This window comes from Leucopleurus acutus (genome assembly GCF_964270905.1).
Source record: "Leucopleurus acutus genome assembly, chromosome: 13".
In the NCBI taxonomy this organism is placed as follows: Eukaryota; Metazoa; Chordata; class Mammalia; order Artiodactyla; family Delphinidae; genus Leucopleurus; species Leucopleurus acutus.
Window position 1 is genome coordinate 24876670 of NC_139155.1, and position 26894 is coordinate 24903563.

Sequence of the window (26894 nt, forward strand, 5' to 3'; positions counted from 1 at the left end):
GCAGTGGAAGCATGGAGTCTTAACCGGTGGACCACCAAGGAAGTCCCAATTTTCATTTTTAAGTGACCTGACACCATCACTCTTTCTTCCCCTATATTAATTTAAATGAGCCGAGGGCTTCCCTGGTGGCGCAGTGGTTGAGAGTCCACCTGCCAATGCAGGGGACACGGGTTCGTGCCCCGGTCCGGGAAGATCCCACATGCCGCGGAGCAGCTGGGCCCGTGAGCCATGGCCGCTGAGCCTGCGTGTCCGGAGCCTGTGCTCCACAACGGGAGAGGCCACAACAGTGAGAGGCCCGCATACCGCAAAAAAAAAAAAAAAAAAAAAAAAAAAATGAGCCGAGACACTTATAATTTTTTCTTTTTTCTCTTTTTTTAAATAAGGGTGCCGGTAAGATTGAGACTTTTCTTTATTTTGACTTCTATGTATATGGGAAATAAAAATAAAAATCACAAATATTCCTTTCAGGAAACAAATGTCAATTTAAATACCATTACTAGGCCAACACATTATTAAGGGAGACAACCAATCAGAATTACAGATTTTATAAATATTAAAGGTTACTTTCATAGGACATAACAGTCTCTGAGTCTGGGTATCTCTGGGACTGTTTGATCAGAAATAATGTTTTTAAGTATAGTTTTATGATGCCAAAGTATATTGTCTTTTTCTGAAGATACAGGAAAAGTTTACTTTTTTCTCCTGATATTGCCGAAATTTTTTTTTTCCCCAGTAGTTAGGAGAGCCTATAGTTTTCAAGATCAACTGCTGGTGTTTCATTTCTTAGCATTAAAAGTTACAACTTGGAAAATAAAAGGGCGTAATGGGATTATTAACAATTCAAATACAGGGAATGCGGTTTTGCACCTACCCTTCCCCATTGCTTCTCTCTTCCTCAAGGCGAAGGCACTGTTGCTTCTGAGTTTCCTGGGTTCATTTTTCAAAACACACCTCTGCCTTCATCAGGCTTTCTCGCCCACCTAGAGCTTTATACATTGAATATGTTTAATTTACTACCTTGATAATCAGCCTTCTATATTTGTTAAATATATACTGATGTTTAAATGGTTAGAGCTTTTAATCAGGACTGTATCTTGTATGTGTTAGTTTTGTTAATGCTAGGCTTTGTTTTTGTGGTACCAATAGTGCCAAAACATAGTTCTGTTTAGTGAGTTGCATTCCTTTCCAGGAAGTTCTGTCAGCAAGAATGGAGTGAACGTTTATCCCCGTTGGGCCTGAGTGCATAGTCCAACCAGCATCTGCAAACCCAATACTTTGTTTTGCATTATGTCACAAAAATTAAGCAAATATTGTGTTTTATTTAACACAATATCTTTTTTATTTTAATATAAAATCATTTTTTTTCCATTACTTACCGTTGAGCAAATTGATGCACTTGAGAGATACACTGTGCTTATTTGGGGGCCAAACGTCTTGCCACAGTACCCTCTCTGTACCTGCACTCCCCGCTCACATCCAGGCTTGAGAAGCATGGTTTTGTTGTACATCCCAGGTAGCCTCATGTAGAGGCAGGACAAAAATGACACTCTTCAACCATGGCCACTTTATCAAGATGGTCGTCTCACTGAAAGAGCTGCCTGTGAGATTTGGTAATTGGTGATTTTGTGTGCTGACAGGCTGTCCTGTTCCTTTATCTGGTTGGCAATTCAGGATTTTATACATGCTCTTTTGTTCTTTTCATTTGCAGCTGAGCTGCTGTTTGTCCACCAGCTTAAGTCCAGTGAACATCTCCTTAAGATTAAAGACTACTGTTTTTGGCATGTGTAATTATTTTCATCGTAGCCTTAGGTTGTTAGTTTGAGATTTCTACTTCTTATCACTAGTATAAGTCCTTTTTTATATTTTCTGTCAACGTCTTTTTACAGTTTGTAAAAGTGTGATAAAATTAAATGATTGCACAGATACTGTTGAATGGTAAAAAATGGAACCTCACTCTGAAAACATCCATTTGTTAGCCAGTATATGAATATCTGACTTAGGTGTGTAAAAGACTGTTCAGGGATAGGTAAGATACAGTGGTAAGGGTTGTTTGAAGGTTGAATTGACAAAAGTAGAGGGCCATCTGCAAACAATTGAGCAAATCAACCAAGGCATTTTAGGATTGTTGGGTTACTACAGCATACTGAATTTTTTGTTTATCCCAACTCACTGTAATACTGCCATGATCAGATAGATATTGCTGCCTTATTCAGTGAAGCCATCTTTACGAGGGTAGTATGACTCTTAGTCTGCTCTCAGTTTGTAATTGAAATTTGTGAGGATTTCATATTTGAACATTTTCCTGTAGGCTATGTATGATGTGGTAGTAGATTGTTTGCTAGAGAGAATTTGTATCGTTATGCAAACATAGCTCTTTCCACTATTCCATGCCTTCGAGAATAGTCGAGGGGACAAAGCCAGCCCTAGGCAAAACTGTGAAGTACTACAAAATTGTTTGCATTCCCTTTGCCTTCAATGCAAGTTTTCCTTTCCTCTATCTTGGTATTATGTCCTATTTTTGCTGATATAATAACTGATATTTATTTTACATTTTTTATGCATAAAGCCAATCTTTTAAGTCCTTAGGGGCCTAAATCTGTTGCTGGCTTCTGCAGACACTTATGGTAGCTTGTTTCCTTATGTCTTTGATGGTGCTGACTGTGAGCTTTTATTTGTTTGATCTTAACCTGAGGCCCCAAATAAGGGTAGGATTTGCATTTGCTTCTAAAGGGATCCAGGGGCTGCGCCCTAGGCCACTTCAGTCTCCTTCAGCAGTTCTTGGCTTGATGTGGCTCTCAGGTTCAGCTTCCCAGTGGCAAGTCTGAAGACTTAGTCTCCCAGTAGCTGGCTTCATCCTCAGGGACACCCTACCCTTAGAGTTTGCTTATTGTTCAGTGTTTTACTCTGGATTCAAGCCATGGTTTGTTTGCTTGTAGCGGTGGTTCTTTTTGGTTATGGTGCTGGGGTCCTTGTAGATTTCCTTTACTTTGTGGAAGCCCATCAGTGCACTAAAGAGTGTATTTTAACCAAGAACTTGTTGTTTTGTACAGGAGGGCCCTTTGGAGTAACTGCTCCACAATACTGCTGCCAGTTATAGTTTCTTTACAGATATTTTTAATTTTTTAAATGAGGGAAGATACCTTAGGAGATTGAGAGACTGAAGATAAAAGCAAAAAAAAAAAAAAAAAAAAAAGATGGGCGAGAAGCAGTAAAAAGGTCCAGGGAAGTAAGAGGCACTAGGATCTGGAGCACAGAGAGGGAACACAGATTTGCTCTGGAAGAACATGCCCCCTTGTCCCAGGAGGGGCAGGTGAGGAGGAGGGGGAGGAGGAAGGGCACCTGCCGAGAGCTGGGCGGAGCAAGACGTGTGGGGCTGAGGAGCTTGGGAACCAGTTAGCACAGCTTTGTGCTGAGTAGAAAGAGGCTAGGCACGGGCTTCCCTGGTGGCGCGGTGGCTGAGAGTCCGCCTGCCGGTGCAGGGGACGCGGGTTCGTGCCCCAGTCCGGGAAGATCCCACGTGCCGCGGAGCGGCTGGGCCCGTGAGCCATGGCCGCTGGGCCTGCGCGTCTGGAGCCTGTGCTCCGCAACGGGAGAGGCCACAACAGGGAGAGGCCCGTGTACCGCAAAAAGAAAAAAAAAGAGACTAGGCACTTGTCAAGTCCAGATAAAAGGCTTGCTTGACTACGTTGATAGTTCAATATGTATTTATTTTTTAAAATCATTGATTTTGTAGGACTTGCTCTCAAGCATAGTAGATTAAACATACATGATCATCTTTGCTTTCTCCTGAAACCCCGACGAAAGATCAGTAAAGGGATTTTTAATAAGTTATGAATTTATTAGGTTAATGTTTTTTTTTTAAGTCTATTGAATTTGTTACAATACTGCTTCTGTTTTGTGTTTTGTTTTTTTGGCCGTGAGGCATGTGGGATCTTAGCTCCCCAATCAGGGATCAAACCCACACCCCCTGCGTTGGAAGGCAAAGTCTGAACCGCTGGACCGCCAGGGAAGTCTCCACAATATTAGTAACATTTTGCAAGTTGGAAAACTGAGTAATGCTGAATTAAACTGACCAGTGAAAGCTGGGAGCTAAATGCCTTCAGGGTTGGAGAACTTCAGAGAAAGGCCAGTTCTTGCTGCAGAATCCTGGAGATGCTTAGGAATTGGAAGTGCCAGGTGTCTCTGAAGGCAGACAACCAGGGGGATTGATGGAAAGAATCTCCCCTGTCATGTACAGTCATGGGACTGCCCCTTTCCCAGTTTAGTACTAAAATCTGCTCTCTGTAGAGGCTGGACCAATGGGGCCTCCCTTAGTGAGCTCTTGGGCACAGTGGAGGCAGTGGTGTACCGAGAATAGGGTTAAGAGAAAAGGCTACAAAATGGAAGAGTGAGGCATCTTGACTTGGCTTCTGGAATGCTGGCACTGGGGTTTTACCCACCCCACTTTCTTTCCTGCCAGAAGACGAGCGGATACTCTTCTGGAGAAAATAAACCCAAAACAGGGAAAGACTTATAGAAACGGACATTTAGATGCCCCTTGATGAAGCAGCTCACAACCCACCTGTGGGAACCACCGCGTGGCAGGCTGTGCCATTTGTCTCCCTCTAGCTGGTAGATGGGGAGTCAGGGATCCCGTACAGGTGAGAAAACTTATAATTTGTGAGAGACCAAAACAAACAGAAGAAAAAAATTACATGAGATGGAAATTTATGGGACAAAAAATCCTTAATCACACCTCTTCAACACAACCAATTTCCTTTTTATTCCCCTCTGGCTTAAAACCTTTTCGAAACTGTTTGGAATTACCTTCCCAGTCCGTGGTGTATTTGTTTTACTAAATGCAGTGGAGGTAAATCTCTCTCCTTTGAAAGTAGCTTTGATTTTTTCTGACGGCCGAGGTGCTTTGGCTCCCATGATGGCAGGGCTTTACTGCTCTTTCCTCCGCCTGAGCTGGTCCCTAGGGCCTGGGGCCGCTGTCGCTCAACAGGTGAACCAGAAATTGTATTGTGGGGGGAGGTGAGTGATTTTGGTTTTATTTTTGTCTTAATATAAAACTTAATAGTTTAATCTCATTAGTTATAGATAAATAATGCAAAACCCCCCCAAAAAACTCCACGATAGTTGAACAATGTGACTCAGAGAAAAAAGAAAGCGCAGATTTATTCTTTTAAAATATTTAGCATATAAGATTTGTAATCTGACTTTGCAGAAGAATAAAGTGCTTCTAGGGACTCCTGACTTGTTCTTTGGTTATTTAATAGGTGATAGTGTGATTCGCGATATTTCTTTCTCTCCCCTTCTTTCATGTTATCAGTGGAACAAAATGAATTAAATTTTACTAATTGGCACATTTTATAATGAAACCTCATAGAGTATATTATCCTTGAGGGTAATTAGAAACATTTCTGTTCGACTGCAGTAATAGCAGTTGACCAAAATTATTGCAGATTTTATTGGAATGGTTGTGCGACACAGGTTTATAAATATTGTAATGCATGGAAATGTAGACCAGTTTTATTTTTAGAGAAGACTGAATCCATTTGCTTTTCCTTAATTAATTAATGGAGGCATATTTGATTTTGCTAATTAGAAGTTTAAATATGATTTTTAATACGTTAGAATAATTCCAGTATTAGCTTCACAGTTAAAATAGACAGTAACCTAGACTCTGTCATGTTTTTTCTGAGTAGAAGTTTATAGTAAGTATAATCTAGCTATGTGTCTTCATCTTAAGGAAGTCTTTTGCTCTGAACTTTCAGGCACTCTTTGCAGTGTAGCTCTGTTAATTCTTAAGTTATAAGTACCTGTATTAGCACTGTATTGGGCAGCATTGAGAAACTGACAGTTTGACTTTCTGAATGCAAGGAAAACAATGATTAGCTGTCTTTTAATATTCCTTTTAATAACTACGTGTAACCTGATTTAATTGACCCATATGTTTCTTTTTTCTGGCTGCTGCTTTGTTTTCCGTCAGTGCTGTTTTTTCCCCTTCCTCGAATGAATGCTTAAAAAATTTTTCTTTTCTCTCTCTCTTCCCCACCCCTCCTCCCCCCAACTCTGATGGAAGGCGTTTGGTTATGACAGTATTTTATTATCTCTGGTTGTCTCCCTAAGGCCAAAATAAGAGAGTTGAATCTTAGTCCGTGATTCTGAATGGGTGCCGAGCAGAAAGCACTAACAGGGACTGGCCACAGCTTAGTTTCAGGTGTAGATTTATTAGAGCTGTGAGGGACCATAAATCTTGTCTTTCTTTCTCTTTCTTTGCACCTTTCTCTGCTGACGCTCATAGGGACCCGGGAAGTAGCATTTGGGCTTTAAAATGGGAGAACCTCAGGGATAGGGGTGGGATTTCAGTGACGTTGATCGGCAAACTATTCGTAATAAGAGTCTGTATTTATTAGTTGTTTGAGATTATTTGTAAATTGGATATTTAAGTCAAGAACTTGAGTATGTGTTGATGAATGTGTAGGCGAATGTGTAGGCTGTCACCTTGACGTGTAAAGTAATATGTGGTATTTCCAATCTGCCCCCTAACGTGGCTCAGAGTACTCACTTACCAGGGATTTGTATTTAGGGTCTTCAGTGAAACATGGATTGGTTGACTGGATTTTTTCCGAGCTTGTAGAAACAGGTCTTTATAGAAGTAATTTGTAAGGTTTTTTTTTTTTTTTCTCCTTTGGAAGCCTGAATTTGGGTTAAATCTGAATTCTGCCACTTACTCTAAGTAAGCTAACCTCTCTGAGCCTTGATTTCCCATCTGTAAAGTGATGATGATCATACCTGCTCCTCAAGGGTTATTGTTAAGATTAATGTGAGCTGGAGAGAATGGAATGCTCATGATTTAAAATATTTAACTGGAGATATAGAGGCAGTTTAAAACCCTTTAAGAGATTAAAAAAACAGCTCTAGGTTATAAAAGTTCACAACACAGTAAACACGCTGAATCTCTGCAAATTTCTTTACTCAAAGAACATCAATTTACTTTGTCATGAACCTGCAAATTTCAAGGACTTTTAAGATTCTCTTTCCTGTGAGAAATGCATGAATAATTTTTGGCAGGTGAGTTTTATAGTTACTTGTTTTTATTGAAACTAAGGAAGATATTTGGCCTCACATGAAAGCTAAGTGATATAAATGCTGCTTGGAAACTAATGCAGTATGAGTGACTTGCTTAATGTAAAACCTGCTAAGCAGTCACTCTTCACTTGCTGTGAAATTATTTGCTTCTAGATTAGCCCCAGAAATAAGAATATAGTATTATGCAAGAATGTTTTTGCTTTAGTGAATGGAAGTTGTCGGAGATTTCACCTGGAATTTGCTTATTCTTGCCTTTAGTTTTGTTAGAACTTTGGCCTTGAAATGCTACTCTTTACTTGTATGAAATGGATTTATCATTATTTTCATTAGTATTGTATTACATTGATAACGAAGCTGTGTATGTACTCCTTAATTAACCAGCTGTAAACTTGGCTGAGGTCATGATGTGAATGGCACATGGAACCAAAGAGAGGATCCTTGTCGCCATTTTAAGATTTGAAAATTAGATGTGTTTGCACCCCGGAAGGAAAAAAATCTAATCAAGCACCATCTGTGTGTCCTGAGTACTTGTTCCCTCACCTTCTGTAATTAAAACACTTGTGCTGGGGACTTCCCTGGTGGTCCAGTGGTTAAGAATCCGACTTGCAGTGCAGGGGACGCTGGTTCGATCTTTGATCGGGAACTAAAATTCCACATACTGCGGGATCTACTGAGTATGTAGAGCCCGCGTGCCGCAACTACTGAGCCTGCGCGCCCCAACTAGAGAGCCCATGTGCCACAACTACAGAGCCCTTGTGCTCTGGAGCCCGCGTGCCACAACTAGAGAGAAGCCCATGTGCCACAACTAGAGAAAAGCCTGCGCATCGCAACGAAAGATCCCACATGCCGCAGCTAAGACCTGACGCAGCCAAATAAATATTAAAAAAAAAAACCTTGTGCTGGCTGCTTGGCTGAACCAGGGGTATATTATTAAACTGGCTAATTTATTTGGTCTAAAATGTTCTTTAGGGAATCAGTGAGTGACTTTAAATGTTCTTGCTGGGTCTGGGTCACCACATTCTCTGGGGTAAGCCAAGGAATGACAGTTCAGCAAATAAGTATTATGTATTACATGCCAACAAACAAACTTGTTGGAACCGGTTGTTAACTCGTTTGGGTTATGTTGGACAGCTTTTTTTTTTTTTTTTTAAGATGTATTTATTATTTATTTATTTATTTTAGGCTGCGTCGGGTCTTAGTTGTGGCACGTGGGATCTTTTATTGTTGCGGTGCGCGGGCTTTTTGTTGTGGTGTGCGGGTATCTCTCTAGTGGTGGTGTGTGGGTTTTCTCTTCTCTAGTTGTGGCGCACACGTTCCAGAGCGTGAGGGCTCTGTAGTTTGCGGCACGTGGGCTCTAGTTGAGGTGCGAGAGCTCAGTAGTTGTGGCACACGGGCTTTAGTTGCCCGGCGGCATGTGGGATCTTAATTCCCTGACCAGGGATCGAACCCGCGTCCCCTGCATTGTAAGGTGATCCTGTTGGACAGCTTTGGCAGAGAGAGATTTAGTTATATCTTGTCCTGACTTTCTTCACTAGTTGAGCTATAAGCCTACCACTTCTAGAATGCGATTTAATGTGGTTATTGAACTTGATTCTTGCTGTGTATTCTTTTTAGCATTGATTCGTGTCTTCAGCGTGAAAGAGTAATCTCTTCGAGCTTTGCACTGACCTCTCAGAGGGCTACTGTGCCAGTTCTATTTTTGGCGAGGCAGGAAGGAATTTCTTCATACTTTCTCATGATACCAGGTGATACTGTGGTCTAGAAAAACAGAATTGCTAAACTTCGTTTTGAGATTCCAAGTGCTTTGATGTTTTGGAAGTAACCACTAGATTTGGACTTAGACGCCTGTGTTCACTTCAGTGAACACGTACTGAGTGTGTATCATGTGCCAAGTTCTTTGTCAGTCATCACCCTGAAGAAGGACCAAGTCTAATAGGGGCCAGCTTTACATGTAGTCAGAAACTAAGATAGTGCAACCAACATTTATAATAACAGACAGATGCACAAGGCATAGATGCTGTGTAGATGATTATTTTTATTCAGGGTGAGGCAAGAGAGTTGGATTTTATGGAGGAGATGAAGACTGAGGATGGTTCAGGTAGATAAAGTTGGGCTTTAAAAAAAAAAACAAAATCAGGTTTTTTGGGCATTCCAGGAAGAGAGAATGTAATTGTAGGAGGCATGATACGGCATGTATTAGGCAGCTTGGCACTGCAGGAATATAAATCACGAAGGGAGTAATGGTGGGAGATAAAGATAGAAAGGGATTCAGGGCTTGTATCTTGCAGGGTCTGACATACTATAGTTTGGGGCTTTGAGTTTTTTCTGATGTGTAGTAATCAGCTTAAAGCAATTGACAAGATCTAAGCCAGGAGAATGAAAGGACGGAATTTAGTTAGCTCCCTCTGATAGCGATCTGGGGTTTGGATTGGAGAGGAGTAAAATTAGAGGTAGGAATACTAGTTAAGAAGGTTTAAAGAAGTTCCAGAATGAGTTTTAATTTAGTAAATTTGTTTAAAATGATGACATAATGAACGAAAGAATGACAAGGAGTTAAGGAAAGAGGAAATATCAGAGGGGCAGACTGTGTAATTGAGAGGACCTAGAGACTGATTGGTTATAAAAAGATGAGTAGGAGAGAATCATCTGGGTTTGGGGCTTGGGTTACTGATGTAGTCACCAAAAAGGACAATAAAGAATAAAGAACTGGATTTGAAGTGTTGGGAAAGAGGAGTTCAGTTTTGAGTGTGTTGAGGTTGAGGTACCAGTGAAGTATCTAGGTGGAGGTGGCCGGGAGGTAAGTAGATATAAAAATATGACGTGCAGTGGAGAGGCTGAGAGGAAAACCATAGACTTAGGAATCACCAGCGTGTAAGTGATGGTTGATGAAGGGAGAACACAGGGAGTGAGACATGAAGAGAAGAAACCTGGTGGTGGAATTCTAGGGGAACATGTCAATGTTGAAAGGCATTCTGAGGTAGCAGATACTGGGAATGAATAGGAAAAGTAGTAGGTTAGAAAGAAGGCATAGGGACTGAGAGAAGAAAGAACTTCATGAAGGAGTAGGTGTCAGTAATGTCCAAAGCCAGGAGCCACATGAGATCCTGATTGGCTTTGGAAGTTAGAAGGTCACTTGGCTTAGAGACGTTTGGGACAGAGGAGCATTTCTATTGGAACAGTAATTTGTAACCTACCTTCGCTGCTTACTTATTCTGTGACTTGGGAAAGCCATTTTGTCTTTGGCTCTTTGTAAAGAGGTGGTTGGCCTCTTAGCGGGTTTCATTCTGTGATTGGTGGGGCTCCATGGGTTCAGAGAAGGCACTTTGAGGCTCATCAAGGAGATCAAGGGTCAGGTCAGATATTCGTTGGGGGAGAAGGTGCAGATAGTCTATTCCTGATTCAAACAGAGTGGCTGGAGCAGCTTGAATTTTTATCTGTTTTATCTATTTGACTTTAGTATCAGATTTTATTTGAAAAAACATAGTGCGGTATAAGAAACTTGAAAACTACTTGCCTACAGAAGCCATAGTTAACCTTCAAGCATTAAAAGAGATAGAATAAATAGCTGGTGATCAAAATTCCTCTACTAGGGCTTCCCTGGTGGCGCAATGGTTGAGAGTCTGCCTGCTGATGCAGGGGACACGGGTTCGTGCCCTGGTCCAGGAAGATCCCACGTGCCGTGGAGCGGCTGGGCCCGTGAGCCATGGCCGCTGAGCCTGTGCGTCCGGAGCCTGTGCTCCGCAACGGGAGAGGCCACAGCAGTAAGAGGCCCGTGTACCACAAAAAAAAAAAAAAAGAAAAAAATTCCTCTACTAGATGAAGATTATAATAGATGCTGACTTGCTTCATGACATAGATTTTATTCAGAGGTCAACATTAGTGTTCGAGTTTCTGTAATAATAATTATTCTTATTTTCATTAGGAATGAAAACTAAACTTCTAAATAACTGAATTCTAGGGACTTCCCTGGTGGTCCACTGGTTAAGACTCTGTGCTTCCACTGCAGGGGGCCCGGGTTCGATCCTGGGTTGGGGAGCTGCATGCCGCATGGCGTGGCCAAAAAAAAAAAAAACAAATTATGAGCTGAACAACCGAATTCTATTTTACACTTTGTTCAAAAACGTTTTATGTGTCTTACCAGGTTCTGACTCAGAAGATCTTTTGGAAGAATTGCTGTGCTGTTTGATGCAGTTAATCACTGATATTCCACTCTTGTAAGTTCTGGCTAAGCCAGGATTAGTTTTATCTTCTTTGTATATTGAAGATGGTAATTGATCATGTTGAAGAGTTTGTGGGTTGTGGTGTAGTACTTTCATGTATGCTTTTTATGTATGCCTCCGTGTACATCCATGGGCTGCTTCTATCTCTCTTGCCTAATATTTAGACTCTGACGACCTGTCATCACCACAAGAATTTTATGTTGTTGAGGGGAAAATAAGCTCTTTAGCAATACTGAGCATATGATAGGCACAGAATTAATCTCTGTGAACAAGGGTTTGAGAGGGAAACAGTTAAATCTAGTATATATGTGGTAGATGCAGGTAGTTTTCCACCTGTTATTTGTTCTCCCCTTCTTCCTTGCTTCCTGATTTTATTGCTATATCTGGCCTTTTTTGGAGAGGTCAGATTTCCATTTCTAGCCTTTCTTGAAGCTATGTGTGGTCAGTGAGATGTGGGGGGGAAGTCCTCAAATGAAACTTATGGGTGCAGCTCTTTAAGGGGACCTGACTCATCTAGGAGGCATACGTATATTCTTGTTTGTGAGAGCCCACTTTCCTGCTTTGTGGAATGTGGACAGGGTCTCTTTACAGTTGTGTTGAACATCTTGGCACCAAGAGCTAAGAGACTCAGAGAAAATTCTGCTTTGATGTCATTGAGCTGCTGAACCAAAGTCATCAACTACTACACCTCCTCCCCCTACCCCCTACCCCACCCTTGGAATTCTCATGTGAGAAGACTAGACCCTTATTTGTTTACACTGTTACAACTAGATTTCTGTCACTACAGCTGAATGCAATCTCTGTGTGATTCAAAATGTCTGTTACTTTTAAAGCAGTTACTCTCAACCTTTTTTTCTTAATTGCCTCTCTGAAGTCCTGATGAAATTTGAATACTCCAGATACACTGAATATCTGTGTATTGTGCTATGGCCTTTTTGAGGGCCACACATCATTATAATATCTATGAAGTTTTTCACCTCTTAAGAACCAATTTTCACCCTCTTGAGGGTGATCTCGACCCCCCCATCGAGAATGCATATTTTATTTTATTTATTTTTTAATTTTTGGCCACACTGCACAGCATGCGGGATCTGAGTTCCCCGACCAGGGATCAAACCCATGCCCCTTGCAGTGGTAGCTTGGAGTCCTAACCACTGGACCACCAGGGAATTCCCGAGAATGCATATTTTAAAGGAATTATTTTTTGAAATAAAAAAGTAGATTTTTAAGATTTATCATCACAGAATCTCAGTCTATGTGGGGATATCGTTGGAAATGTGCCACTTGCCTGTGGCCCAAAAAGGAAAGACAGGTATTTGTGAGAAAACAGGCTCCTGGCCTCTGTTGTGCACAAGTGCAGCATCCAAAATTGTAATATAGATTTAGGAATGAGAGCCACCAAAGCCTGTTGTGACTTGGTCTGGTGACGTGCAGCCTGGAGGGTAGGACTGAGACAACTGAGGAATCACTGACAGGGACGGGCATGGGAAAAGTGTCTCAGGCAAGTTGAACTCTTGTGACAGACACAGCTCTTTGCATGCCTGGTATCCTTTCTCCCCTTCCTCTCCAATATTTTTGGGGGCAGGGTGTGCCCAGCTTAGTTTTCAGGCACTTTGGGAACTAAATATGGCTCTGTGACACAGTTTGAGCCAATTACACGTAAGCAGAAGTCATGAACTTGCAGAGCATGTACCTTCAGCCCGTTGCCCTTGGCCCTTCTCTTCCTTCCTGGATGTGGAGGCAGTGTTTGGGCCATGTTGAAACTATGAAGATGGGCGCCACACACGAAGAACAGTGTCCCAGCAGTGTGGGATACTGATAAAGTTACAGAACCATTACACCAACCCTAGATGGCTTATCTTTGGATTTCTCCTTATGTGAAAAGAGCAAACAGTTATTTTGGTTAAGCCACTGTGGCTATTAGCTTTCTGTTACTTATGGTCAGATGTGGGAAGGGGAACACATATATTGCCTGCTATTTGCATATCACAGTATGTGTGGTGCTTCATGTGTTCCTGATTTAATTTTAAAAGTAGCACTACCTCTATTACATTTGTTGTTACCAAATACCAGCAATTTTGTATATATCCTGAATGAGTGCCTTTTGTTGTTGTTGTTGTTGATAAAATGTCATGGTAAAGTTAAGGGGGATGGAAATGATAAATCCCTTTAGACAGTAAATAAGCTGTGAATACAGTAAATAGACCAGCCACTTAAACACTCTTGGGGAGGAAGCAGTGTTGTAATAAATCAAACATTTTAGTGTTTTATGTGTTTATACTTTTTAAATGAACTGAAAATGCACAGACAACCAGATGTCGTATATTATGTACACTCAGCTTTAACCAGCTGCTGAAACAATTTCTTATGATTTAGTGTTCTTGGAACTCCATCCTACAAAAAGGTTTGTCTTGGTAACAGTTTCCATGTGAAACCAACCTACTCTTTAAATGTTTCATCTACTATAACCATAGTGCAGTGTTACCAATCAGCTTATAATTTAAGGAGGAATGTTAACCTGTGAAAACTGAGGATGGTCTAGACACACCTGACTATCATCAGTCTTGCTATAAACGTTGAAGTTTAACGTTGGCATGCCAATGCTACATTAGCGGGTGAACAGCAAGAGGAAACTAATTTTAATCGCCATCGTGGGTAATGCAAAACTAGCTTAAACGTTTTGTTTGAGACTATGAAATCACTCTATTAATATTGAAAGCAAATGATTACCAAGAACAGAGGTAGATAGACATTTAGAAATCTATACATTTTAACTGATACTTCATCATTAAGAGAACAGGATCAACTGTGGAAGCTTAAACTCCCAGAATTTGTAGGAATTCATTTGTAATGAAAATGGACCTTTAAGTAGTAAGTGGATACTGCTTCTCAGTTTGGATTTCTTGATAAAATATTAATTCTCTGAGGTGTTAGTCTTCAAAGACAGATTCAAATTACACACCTTCCAGGAATCCTTCCTTAACACCACACCTCTCAGCGTTTATATATGTATTTAAAAGAAGGATTAAGTCAGGCACCGTCTTGTGACTTGACATTTTTTAGTGTATATTGGGTTGATCCAGTAGAATTGAAATGTCTTCCAAAAGTAAAACCTTGTCTTTAATTGTTATACCTTCTTGATCTCAAGGAGTTGAATGAGAGAGGAATAAGTTACGATAAAGGTATGTCCCTCAAGACACTAATGGAGAGTGTAATGGAACATGGTCGGCAGGCCAGGGTTGAAAGCACACACTTAGAATTTGTGACACTGGTTTGCTTCTTTCAGTGTTACCGTGAGGGTTGAATGAGACCCCGTGATTCTTCCCAGTGATGGAGATTAGGTGGGGCCCTAGCAGCATAAGCAGTTACCTTGTATGGGCCTAATACGTACATTTTGAGGACTGCTTATGATGCTTTTTTATTATGAAATAGAGTTTATTTTGAGAACTTGAAGTCTTTCCTTGTCTTTTTGTCTCTGTTCGTTGCTATTGTTTTTGTCAAAGCTATCACTCTTAGCTGTTTACAATGATGCCATTGTCAAGAACAGGCCCTACTCCTTGCCTCTGTGCCCTCACTCTGGACACGTCCTGAGAGGTCTGCTTAGAGTGGGCCTTTCTGTGGGCTCCAGCCCCTTCCTCTGAGATCCATTTATGTGTCTTCTCCTTTATCAGCCTGTGAGCTCAGTAGGGAGGATTGGGACGGCTTAATTCTCAGCCTGGCCCTGATGGGCAGATTTTTAAATTCTATAATTTAAGAAACTTTAGTTTTTTCATGTTATATATTGATAAAGATACCATATTCAAACTGGATTGCCTTCACCACCTTTTCCAGGAGTGTGTGTATGTCTGTGTAGTGGGACTTTGCTGCTTCAGTGCAGGGGTATCTGATGTCATCTGCTGACCTTGTCCATGTTACTCATTCTGCTTCAATAACGCTGGTGTCCTTGCTAATTTGGAACATGCCAACCCACTGCTGTCTTCAAGGCCTTCGACCTTCCTTCTGCTGCCTTGCATATCTCTCTTCAGACATCTGCATGGCTCTTGTCCTGACCTCCTTCAAGCTTCCTTCTGCTCAAAGTTCTGCTTCTTAGAAACAGCCGCTCTGACTACCCTAAAATAGCACGCTTCTCATTTTCTGTCCATTTTTTAAAAAAATATTTATATATTTATTTGGCTGTGCCTGGTCTTAGTTGCAGCATGCAGGATCCTTAGTTGCAGCATGTGGGATCTAGTTCCCTGACCAGGGAATGAACCTGGGCCCCTGCATTGGGAGTGTGGAGTCCTAGCCTTTGGACCACCAGGGAAGTCCCTTTCTGTCCTTTTATCATGCTTTATTTTTTTGTCCTAATACTTATCACTGCTTTTAATTAATTAATTTATTCATTTTTGGCTGCATTGGGTCTTCGTTGCTATGCGCGGGCTTTCTCTAGTTGCAGTGAGCAGGGGCTGCTCTTCGTTGCGGTGCGTGGACTTCTCATTGCAGTGGCTTCTCTTGTTGCAGAGCGGGCTCTAGGCGCGTGGGCTTCAGTAGTTGCAGTAGTCGGGCTCAGTAGTTGTGGCTTGTGGGCTCTAGAGTGCAGGCTCAGTAGTTGTGGCGCATGGGCTTAGTTGCTCTGTGGCATGTGGGATCTTCCCGGACCAGGGCTTGAACCCGTGTCCCCTGCACTGGCAGGCAGATTCTTAACCACTGTGCCACTAGGGAAGCTCGTATCACTGCTTTTCATATTACCTGTTATTTCTCAACGAAATTGGAATGAAAGCTACATGAAAACAAGGGCTCTTCCTGCATTAACATTTGTTTTGCTCACTGCTGTCCCCTGAGTACTCAGGTTAGCCTGGCAAGTAGAAGACTCAAAAAATATTTGTTGAATGAGTAAATCCGTGGGAGCACAACCTATTCAATGTGCTTAAATATTTTGTTTGTTTCTCATCATCTGGCCTATATGGAAACACAGTAGTGTGCTAAGGCATATTCCATTGCAGATATAGTGGCTCAAAGCCCCTTGCAGTTGGTACATTATATTATAAACACTAGGTATCTTATAGACCTTAGCAGTGGAAAGAGGCTACTAGAAACCGAAACACTGAGAAATTACATCTGACAATATTTAAGGAAATGGTACATTAATTAGCTATAAATGCTGACTAGTCTGGAGCCATTTAGTTTAGGGATGGACAGTCAGCACTGTATCTCAGTAGTCCCCCAGATGATCCCTTCACAATATAATAATTTCCTTTTCATTAAGTTCATCCACGAAAACATATGTTATGAATATACTAAACTATGTGTATTTACGGTACTGGGCAAAGAAAGGCATGACTTTGGAAGAGCTTAGAGATGGATAGATGCGTAGAAAGATAGCCCAGTAAGAGGAACAACTGATCCATGCTGCAGTCATTGGGAGCTGTAGTGATGAGCAGCGGCTAGGTCTTCAAGGAGGCAGAAAGGAGCTGCATAGGGACCTCTTGGATGCGTCTTAATGTGTTTGGAGAATCACAAGTGTATTCGTTTGATTAGAGTGGAGGGTTTGTGGGAGACTAGGGCTGGAGAAGCTGTGTGGTTTGATGGAGTAAAGACTTGAATGTTAAAAGGACTAAATGTTTGATTAGGTTTAGAGTTCTCTTTATTAAGATATTAAAGAACATAATATATATATTTTAGAGCTAGTTCTCTGAAATCCATTTTGGATGTATTTGGGGAGGGATGAAACTGATTAAGAATCTTATTGGTAAAATTAACTTTACTGGATTTATGAAATGTAATAAAATACACATTTATTCGACCCATAGTTGTTGGTATTGGCTTAGATGTTATACTTTGGAAAATCTGAATATTGAAAACTTTTGGTGGCAATGGTGAAGTAGGTGGTTCAAGAACCTGAAGAGCCATAAACAGTTTCTTTATGAAGTCTGCAAGTTTTTGAGAGTGAAGGAACTGGAGAGACCCACGTTGGCAGTGAACGGCCTAACTGTTGGGAAAATGTCTTTGTACGGCCCTGCATGTTGATACCCAGACTCTTCTCAAATCCAGCCTCAGCAGAGTGGGTAGCTAAAAGTGGGTAGCCTTTAAGTTTTAGGTGCTGTAAAGTAAATATCTGGTGTAGCTTTCTGATTGAATGAGATGTTTAAGACATTACAAGCACTGAATTAAAGATGATAGCATTTTCAAATACCAAAACAGAATTAAGTTCACAATAGCTTATTAGTTTGAAAATTGATTTCTGGTGCCTCTGGGAAAAAAATCCCGGTTAAAAAATTTTAAGATGTAAGCCTTTACCAGGTTTATTGAAGAAATCTGACTGAGATATATCCAGTACCACAAATGTTGATATTATAAACTATGTGCTCAGATTGTTCATAATTGCATTATTGAGTGTTGCCAAGAAGTGTAGGAGACATTATGTATTAGGAAAAAACACCACTAATTCTGCATCCAGAAGGTAGTGTTTGAGTCCTAGCATTACCACTCATCAGCATCGTCACTCCAGGCCTCAGTTTTCTCATTTTAAAATTGGGGTTCGTAGATCATAGACTGTCACTTGGAAAAGACATTTGAACACATCTGGTTCAGTTGTTTAATAGTTTAGATGGGGAGATTGAAGTGCTTGAGTTTGGAGATCAACTCATGTAGCCATTGAAGGAACAGCCAGGCAAGTTGTTAGTTTAATACACCATGTCCTGAGCTGCAGTAGAGGGGCCTGCAGCTGAGAGGGAGCATCTCATCCTGGGATGAGGTGTGTCTAGCGCTCTCACTGCCTACTCTGTTGCTTAGGATTGCGTTGAAGACCAAAGTAATGCACTGGAAAATGCTTTTATAAATTTTAAAATGCTTTATGATTATAAAACTGTGTTGCTTTACACATGCTAAGTACTTAAGAAAAACAATATGTTTGCTTCTGAGTCAATTTTCCTATTTTAAACTTCTCAGTAAAAAGTAATAGCACTTGGTCATTAACAAGTATAGTGGTCATAGGACGCAGCATGTCTGAGATTCAAAAGAACAAGGCTGAATAGTTTGTGTGGGAACCGAAGTAAGTTCCTATTGGGTCAGGCTGCTTGGAGGAGCTTCTCTGACTGCTTTGGAGGACTGGTTCTAGGCTGGCATTAGGTGTGAGAGATTAGCAGCAGCTAAAGCAGAGTCCTGAATCCTGACTGTCATTTTGCCTGTGTTTGCATGTTTCCTTGTAAGTTGTGGACTATTTAGAGGCGTATAATCATTGAATATTTTAGAACTAGAATTAAGCTTATTTTATACATTTTCATTTTATGTATAATGGCACTGAAGTAGAGAGAAAGGAAGTGACTTTCCTAAGGTCAGTTTGCAAGATTCTTAGGTAGCTCAGCCCTGAAAATGTTGAATCTCTGCCTTCAAAGAATTTCTACTCTTATGAAAGCAAGACTGGTACAGGATGCTTTTGTTAATTTCTTTTGCTGTTATTAATACACGTATAGCAAAATATGAATGAGGTGGTTTGATACTAATAACTACAACTTTTAATTCTACCAACAGTCAAACAATTGATTTTCTTTTCCTTTTTAATTTTTTGTGTTACTTATATAAGTTAATTCTTTACAGAGTGATTTCTTTTTTGGGCACAGTCCAGATTGCATTACCTTTGGATATTTCATGCTAGTCATTAATGCTGATGCAATTATTTTAAATTGTAACGTATGTATGCACATGGTTTGGGAAGACAATCAAATAGCACAAAGGGCTTATGATGAGAACAAATCTCCTTGTCCTATATCCCTTTGCTCTCCAGAGACAGTCATTTTTTGTTTTTGACTATTCTGGTGGTTTATATAAATCTTTACCCTTATCTTGCCTTTATATGTATTTCTAAATAATGTGACACTATTTCTTTTTATTTTTTAATTAAAGGCTTTATTTTTCAGAGCAATTTTAGATTCACAGCAAAATTGGGCAGGAAGTACAGAGTATTCCCATACCCTTCCTCCCACACATAGCCTCCCCTGTTATCAACATTTCTCACCACAGTGGTACATTTGTTACAGTGGATGAACCTACATTATCGCCCAAGTCATAGTGTACATTAGGGTTCACTTTTGGTGTGTTGTACAGTCAGTGGGTTTTGACATATGCATAATGACATGTATCCACCATTACAATATCATAAGTGTACTTTCACTGCCCTAAAAATCCTGTGTGTTCTGCCTGTTCATCCCTCCCACGCCCTTAACCCTTGGTCACCCCACTGATCCTTTTACTGTTTCCATATTTTCACCTTCTCTAGAGTGTCATATAGTTGGAATCCTACAGTTTGTAGCTTTTTTAGATTGGCTTCGTTCACTTAGCAACATGCATTTAAGGTTCCTCTGTGTTCGTGGCTTAGTAGTTCATTTCTTTTTAGCACTGAATAATACTCCATTGTCTGGATGTAGTACATATACATACATTCATTTAATGCATATATACAGATATAGTCCTCATTTAAGTCTTAGAATTGGAGTTAAGTGTGACCATTTTAAAATTTGATAAAAATATAATAAATTTGGTAAAAACTTGTTCCCTAAAGGGAGTATATCATTTATAGTCCCACCAAAAACATTTAACAGAGCCTTGCCAATATTGTGTATTATAAAATTTTTCGTGTGCTAAAAATGGAAATCATATTGTGATCTTTATATGCATTCACTCATTACAAGTGAGGCTGAACATCTCTTCATATATTTAAAAGCCATTCATAACTTTTGATGAAAGTTTAGCAATCATTTCTAGTTCTTGAGAGCTCTTTCTCTCTGATTGTTCTTTGTTTATGAATGTTCTTTGTTTAAGCTGGCATAATTGCAATTTGGACACCCACATAACAATTTTGGTATATTTGCTTTATTATTATGTATCCACCTTATCAATCTATCTTAACTTTTGGTTTTTTAGAATGTTTTTAAAACCTCTTTTTGGTTGAGCTTTATTTCAAGAAGGTATGTGGCTATATTTTATACATTTGATGCACTGTTACATATATAGCATTAGTTCTTTGAGAAGCCGTAAAAACATGGAATGGATATTTGAGTTTATTTGATCCACTCCATTAATTTTTATGTATGATGAAGCTGACAGATAAAGTGACTGATAAAGGTAACGAATGACAGTTCTGATACTAGAATGCAGATTTCTTGGTGCCTAACCTTCAGGCACTTTTGTTCCATTGTTAATACTTTTATAAATGAGGAGTATTACCATGTCTTCGATTTTGTTGACTTTTAAAACTAGCCATTACTGCTGTTGACCGTATCTGTAATACACGGTACCACTTTGTAGTCTTTCCTCACATTTCACTTTTGGAATCTCCCTGTTGGCATGACATTGATATTTCTAATTTTTGGTCTTAATCCTTTGAACTTGTCAGTTGTTTTTGTTAAACTTACGTTCCATTTACAGTACTGTCAGTTTCTTATCCAATAGCAAGTCAAAGGAGGATGGTTTTTTCTCTTGCATATTCGTTGACTTTGACCTTAGCCAACACTAACACCCATTTCATGAAGACTTTTGTCTTTATCCAAGTGTTCCACTCTGCCCTAGCAGAGCACTGCAAGGTCATGGCGCCTTTGTTTTCTTCACATGAAATTAATAACTTGCTCCAACAGTAGTTTGTTCTAGGACATTTCCAGCCCAGATGGTGGAAAGTTCTTGTGATAATATGGCAGCCGAAGCAACATTTTGGCTTTTTAAAGTTGACTTTGTTTTGGCGATTGTGTGATGAAAATCTTCTGAAGATTATGCAAGGACATTAAACAAGAAAGATCTGTTGGCTTAAAACATTTTTCATCTTTTAAAAACCACCACACTCAGCATGGTAGAATTTTGGTTTCTTTCAAGTATTGGCCTGTCTTGGCTCTTTTCCTTGATTATTTGGCACTTAAGATAGCCCAATTAATGGATTTAAAATTTTGTTTCCACAGGAATAAAACGTTGCTTTGAATTCCTTTTTTTGAGCATCATAGAAAGTTACAGCAGGAATTGACATTAGAGGTCATCTTGCCCAATGTAGTTATTTACAAATAAGAAAACTGAGACCCAGAGGAGTTATTTTTTGAAGTTAATAGAGTGAGTTTAATAGAGAACTTAGAAACAGATCCTAGGTTTTCTCACTTGGGGTCAGTGACTCTTTCAGTGTACCACAATATGATTTAGTTTTTGTTTATTCTTATTTCAGTGTCATCAGATTTTAATCAGTAAATTTTGATTTTATAATTTATGATAATCCTGTTTTTAGTTCTTGATTAATTTCATTTTCAAACAGGTGATACATTTATGTTGTTCAGATACCAAACACGTAAAAGTGTACATGAACAATCTCCTGGCTATCCTTGTTCCCCATCTCTCCAGCCTTCTCATTTGTCTCCCTAGTAGCCACTGTTCATTCTTAGTTTCATATGTATCCTTCCTGAAATTTTTCATGCATATATATTCAATTACTAATTTAGATTTTTATTTCCCCCTGTATTCATATAAAAGGTTGGAAATTATACATAGTGTTTTGAATTTTCCTCTTTTTCCAGTTAGCAGTCTATCCTGGCAGTTCCTGTATACAAGCATTCAGAGAGCTTTCTCATTTTTGTCTTTTAAGTAACAACTTTATTGAGATATAATTCAAATACCCCAAAATTTACCCTTTCAAAGTATATATTTAAGTGGTTTTTAGTATATTCACAAAAGTTGCAAAACTATCACTGCTCTCTAATTCCAGAATTTCATTACCTCAAAGAGAACCCCTATACCCATTAGCAGTCATTTCCCATTTCCCCCTCCCTCCTGTCCCAGTAACCACTAATCTGCTTCCTGTCTCTATAGGTTTGCCCTTTACGGACATTTCATATAAATAGAATCATATGATGTGTGGCCTTTTGTATCTGGCTTCTTTTATTTAGTGTAATGTGTTCAAGGTTCATCCATGTTATAACATGCCCCAGTACTTCATTCCTTTTTATTGCTGAAAACTATTCCATAGTATGTATATACCACATTTTGTTTATCCATTCATCCAGTTGATAAATATTGGGGTTGTTTCTACTTTCTGAATAGTGCTGCTGTGAGCATTCATGTACAAGATTTTGTGTGGACATAGTTTTCAGTTCTCGGGTATGTATCTAGGAGTAAAATTGCTAGGTCATATGATAACTCTGTATTTAACTTTTTGAGTAACTGCCAAACTTTTCCTCACTGGTTCCCTCATTTTACATTCCCACCAGCCGTGTATGTGAGTTTTGATTTCTCTACATCCTTTCTCATTTGTTTTTAAAAGTTGCATTATATTCTGTTGTAGGTCAATATCAGTTTATATTTAATCATCCCCCTATTGAAAGACATTAGAATTGTTAACATTTTTTGCTAATATCCTGTGCTCATTCTCATTTTGGCACCTTTATTGTATCTATTTCTAGGACGAGTTTTACATTAGAAAGGTTAGTCCTTTGTGACATAAATTTAAAGTACATTTTTTTTCTAAGTTTGCTTTTTGACTTACTTGCTTTTAGTATATGTTTGTTTTTGCCATGATACATTTTTAAAAACTATTTTTGAGAATTTGAATTTATTGGGGCTTCCCTGGTGGCGCAGTGGTTGAGAATCTGCCTGCTAATGCAGGGGACACGGGTTCGAGCCCTGGTCTGGGAAGATCCCACATGCCGTGGAGCAACTAGGCCTGTGAGCCACAACTACTGAGCCTGCGCATCTGGAGCCTATGCTCCGCAACAAGAGAGGCCGCAACAGTGAGAGGCCTGTGCACCGCGATGAATAGTGGCCCCCGCTCGCCACAACTAGAGAAAGCCCTTGCACAGAAACGAAGACCCAACACAGCCAAAAATAAATAAATAAATAATTTTAAAAAAAAAGAATTTGAGTTTATCAATCTGTTACAGCTTTTAGGCCTTTCAGGCTTGTTGTTATCTTTTTGGGCTCATCTCTTACTACTCTCCTTCTTGCAGATTTCATTCTAACCCCACTGACCTCTTTGCTGTTCTTTAAGTATGCTAGGTGTGTTCCTACCTCAGGGCCTTTGTGTGTGCTGGTCCCTCTCCCTGGAAGACTTTTCCCTTGCTTCCTTATTTCTTTCAAGTCTTTGTTCAAATGTGAACTTCTTGTTGAGTCTTCCTATTTAAAATTGTAACACACCCGTGATAGATGTCAAATTTTGGGGTACTGAAATATGAATTCACTTTTTAATGATTATAACAGATTAGGTGAGTGTTAGAATGCTGTTTGTTTTTTATGATGGAACAAAAATTTCTAGGTGTAAAACCTTTCAAATAGTGCTTAAATGCTTTTAATGACTAAATGCTTTTAATGAGACTGAATCTGTGACTCTGTGCCCTTTGCCAGTATTTAAACACTTAATTTATGTCTTTGGCAAGTGTGATGGTTAATTTTGTGTGACAGGTTGAGCTGAGGGATGACCAGATGTCAAACATTATTTCATTTTTTCTGGATGTGGCTGTGAGTGTGGTTCTGGAAACAGTTAGCGTTTGAATAGGTAGACTTTGTAAAAAAGATCATACTCACCAGTGTAGGTGAGCATCATCCAGTCCATTGAGGGCATGAATAGAACAAAAAGGTGGGGGAGGGGTGAATTTTTTCTCTTGCTTAATCTGAGACATCCATCTCCTCCTTCTGTCTTCCGGTATTGCCACTCCTGTTTCTTGGGCTTTTGCCCTCGGACCAGGGCTTTTCTGCTTCTCAGCACTTGGGTTTGGAACTACACCGCTGGCTTTCCTGGGCCTCCAGCTTGCAGATGGCAGATAATGCCACCTTGAGCCTCTGTAATTGTGGGAGCCAATCTCTTATAATAAATTACTTTCTATGTATATATTTCTTTATATCCTGTTGGTTCTCTTTCTCTGGAGAGCCCTAAATAATGCAGCAAGTATGTCTAATTCATTGCTACAGTCTGAATGTTCATGTCCTCCCAAAACTCATATTTTAAAACCTAACCTCTAAGATGATGATGTTAGAAGGTATGGGGTCTTTGGGGGATGATTAGATCATAAGGGCAGAGCCCTCATGAGTGGAATTAATGCCCTTATAAAAGATACCCAAGAAAACTTCCTTGCTGCCTTCCATCATAGGATAGCATAGCAAAAAGGTGCTTAATCTCTGTGACCCAGAAGCCAGCTCTCATCAAATACTGAATCTGCAGGTATCTTGATCTGGCCTCTCAGCCTCCAGAACTGTGAGAAATAAATTTCTGTTGTTTATAAGTTACCCAGTCTGTATTAGTTTGTTATTACAGTCCAAAAGGAATGAGACACTTAGATTGTTTTTCCTAGTTGCAAATCCTCTTTACTTTGATTGTTTACAGTGAAGTGAGAGAGAGAGGAATAATTAAGAAAACCTGGGACTTCCCTGGTGGCACAGTGGTTAAGAATCCGCCTGCGAAATGCAGGGGACACGGGTTCGAGCCCTGGTCTGGGAAGATCCCACATGCTGCGGAGCAACTAAGCCCATGTGCCACAACTACTGCCTGTGCTCTAGAGCCCGTGAGCCACAACTACTGAGCACATGTACTGCAACTGCTGAAGCCTACGTGCCTAGAGCCTGTGCTGTGCAACAAGAGAAGCCCGCACACCGCAAGGAAGAGTAGCCCCTGCTCGCTGAAGCTAGAGAAAGCCCGCGCACAGCAGCAAAGACCCAATGCAGCCAAAAATAAATAAATAAACTTATTTAAAAAAAAAAAAAACAGAAAAAGAAAACCTATGATCAGAATGGGATTAGAGATTATCCTCAGACCATCTCTCCTGATTTTTTTTTTTTTTCAGGAAATTTCCTGGTGGAGACAGCCAATTTGAAGTAAATATTTCTCCCATTCACTTTCTTTATGCCCTTCCCATTTTGAAAATTTAAATTAAAAATAATAAAAATATTCACGTATAATCTCATCTTCCAGGATTGCTCTTTTTATTTTTTGCATATTAACATCTGTATGTGTATTCACTCATATGATGCATACTATTCTGCTATCTTTGCTCAACATCACGTCATGAAGCAAATATTTTTTCAATAAAGTGTATTTCAAAAGCAGATGGGATGACTTGTTTTATGAGGCCAGCATAACCCTGATACTAAAACCTAACAGTGGCGTTCCATAAAAAAAAAATTACAGACTGATATTTCTCATGAATACAGGAGAAAAAGCTTAAAAAAATTAGCAGATTTCATCCAGCAATATAAGAACAGGATAATACATTATAACCAAGTGGGGCTTATTTTAGGAATACAATATTGTTAACACTTGAAAATCAGTATAATATGCCACATTGACAAAATAAATTAGAAAAGCCATATGATTGTCTCAGTAAATGTCAAAAAAGCATTTGACCAAATTCAACATCTATTCGTGGAAAAAAAAAACTCTCAGCAAACTAGGAATAGAAGGAAACATCTTCAACGAGGTTAAGGGCATCCATGAAGAACCTGTAGCTAACATTACACTTAATGATGAGAGACTAAAGGTTTACCTCATCTGTGATCAGGAACAAGCCAAGGATGTTTGGTCTTAGCATTTCTGTTTGCTACTGTATGAGGCCCTAGCCAGTTCAGTAAAGCAAAACAAAGAATAAAAGGCATAGAGATTAGAAAAGAAAAAGTAAAACTATATTTGCCAGCAACATGATTGTTTATGTAGGAGACCCTAAGGAATATACAAAAGCTACTTGAACTAAAAAGTGAGTTTAGCAAGGTTGCACATTGCAAGATGATTATACAGGAATCATATACTAGTAGCAAACAATTGGAAACTAAAACCTTAAAAATTCCATTTTAAAATAATATGAAATACTTAGTAAATTCAACAAATACGTGTACAGCTTATATATTAATAACTAGAAAACATTGCTCAGTGAAGTCAAAGAAGACCTAAATGTAGACATACATCATATCCATGAATTGGAAGAGTCAATATTGTTAAGATGTCAGTATTACCCAGATTGATCTACAGAGTCAATTCATCACATTTGTACCAGAGTATTTTTTGTTTGTTTGTTTTTTTCGTAGACATTGACAAGCTGATTCTAAAATATATATGGAAATGCAAAGAACCTAGAATACCTGAAGAAATAATTGAAAAGGAAGAACAAATGGAATACTTACACTATATCACTTCACAGTGTGCTGTAAAGCTACAGCTTTGAAGATAACATGGTACTGACCTAAGTATAGACAAATAAATCAGTGGATCAGTATAGGGGGCCAAGAAATAGATCTGTACTTCTCTGGTCAATTGTTTTTTGTTTGTTTGTTTGTTTTGTTTTGAGAAAAGAAGCAAAACAATTCCGTTGGGAAGGGAAAACTGTTTAAACTAATGGTGCTGGAAAAGCCGATTATATGGGAAAACAAAGCAAAACAAAAAAACTTTGACTCCTTCTTTCACATATAACATAAAAATTAGAAAAATACACACAAACTTGTTTTAGGCAAAGATAACTTAGAAAACATACAGAAAGCAATAGCCAAAAAAAAAAAAAAACTTGATAAGTTAGACTACTTCAAAAGTAAAAATCTTGCCTCTTCAAGAGAGACGGTTCAGAAAAAGAATAGTCAAGCCACAGATGGGAGAAAATGTCTCCAAAACGTATAGCTGAC

At 39.4% G+C, this 26894-nt stretch overlaps 1 protein-coding gene across 1 annotated transcript in view; it reads left to right on the forward strand.

Moving 5' to 3' along the window:
- DYM (dymeclin) overlaps positions 1-26894 on the forward strand; it is a 375316-nt gene that overhangs the window by 63221 nt on the left and 285201 nt on the right. The window contains exon 6 of the mRNA XM_082853166.1: positions 11219-11291. Coding sequence (XP_082709292.1) covers positions 11219-11291 — 73 coding nt within the window. The remainder of the gene's footprint in view (positions 1-11218; positions 11292-26894) is intronic.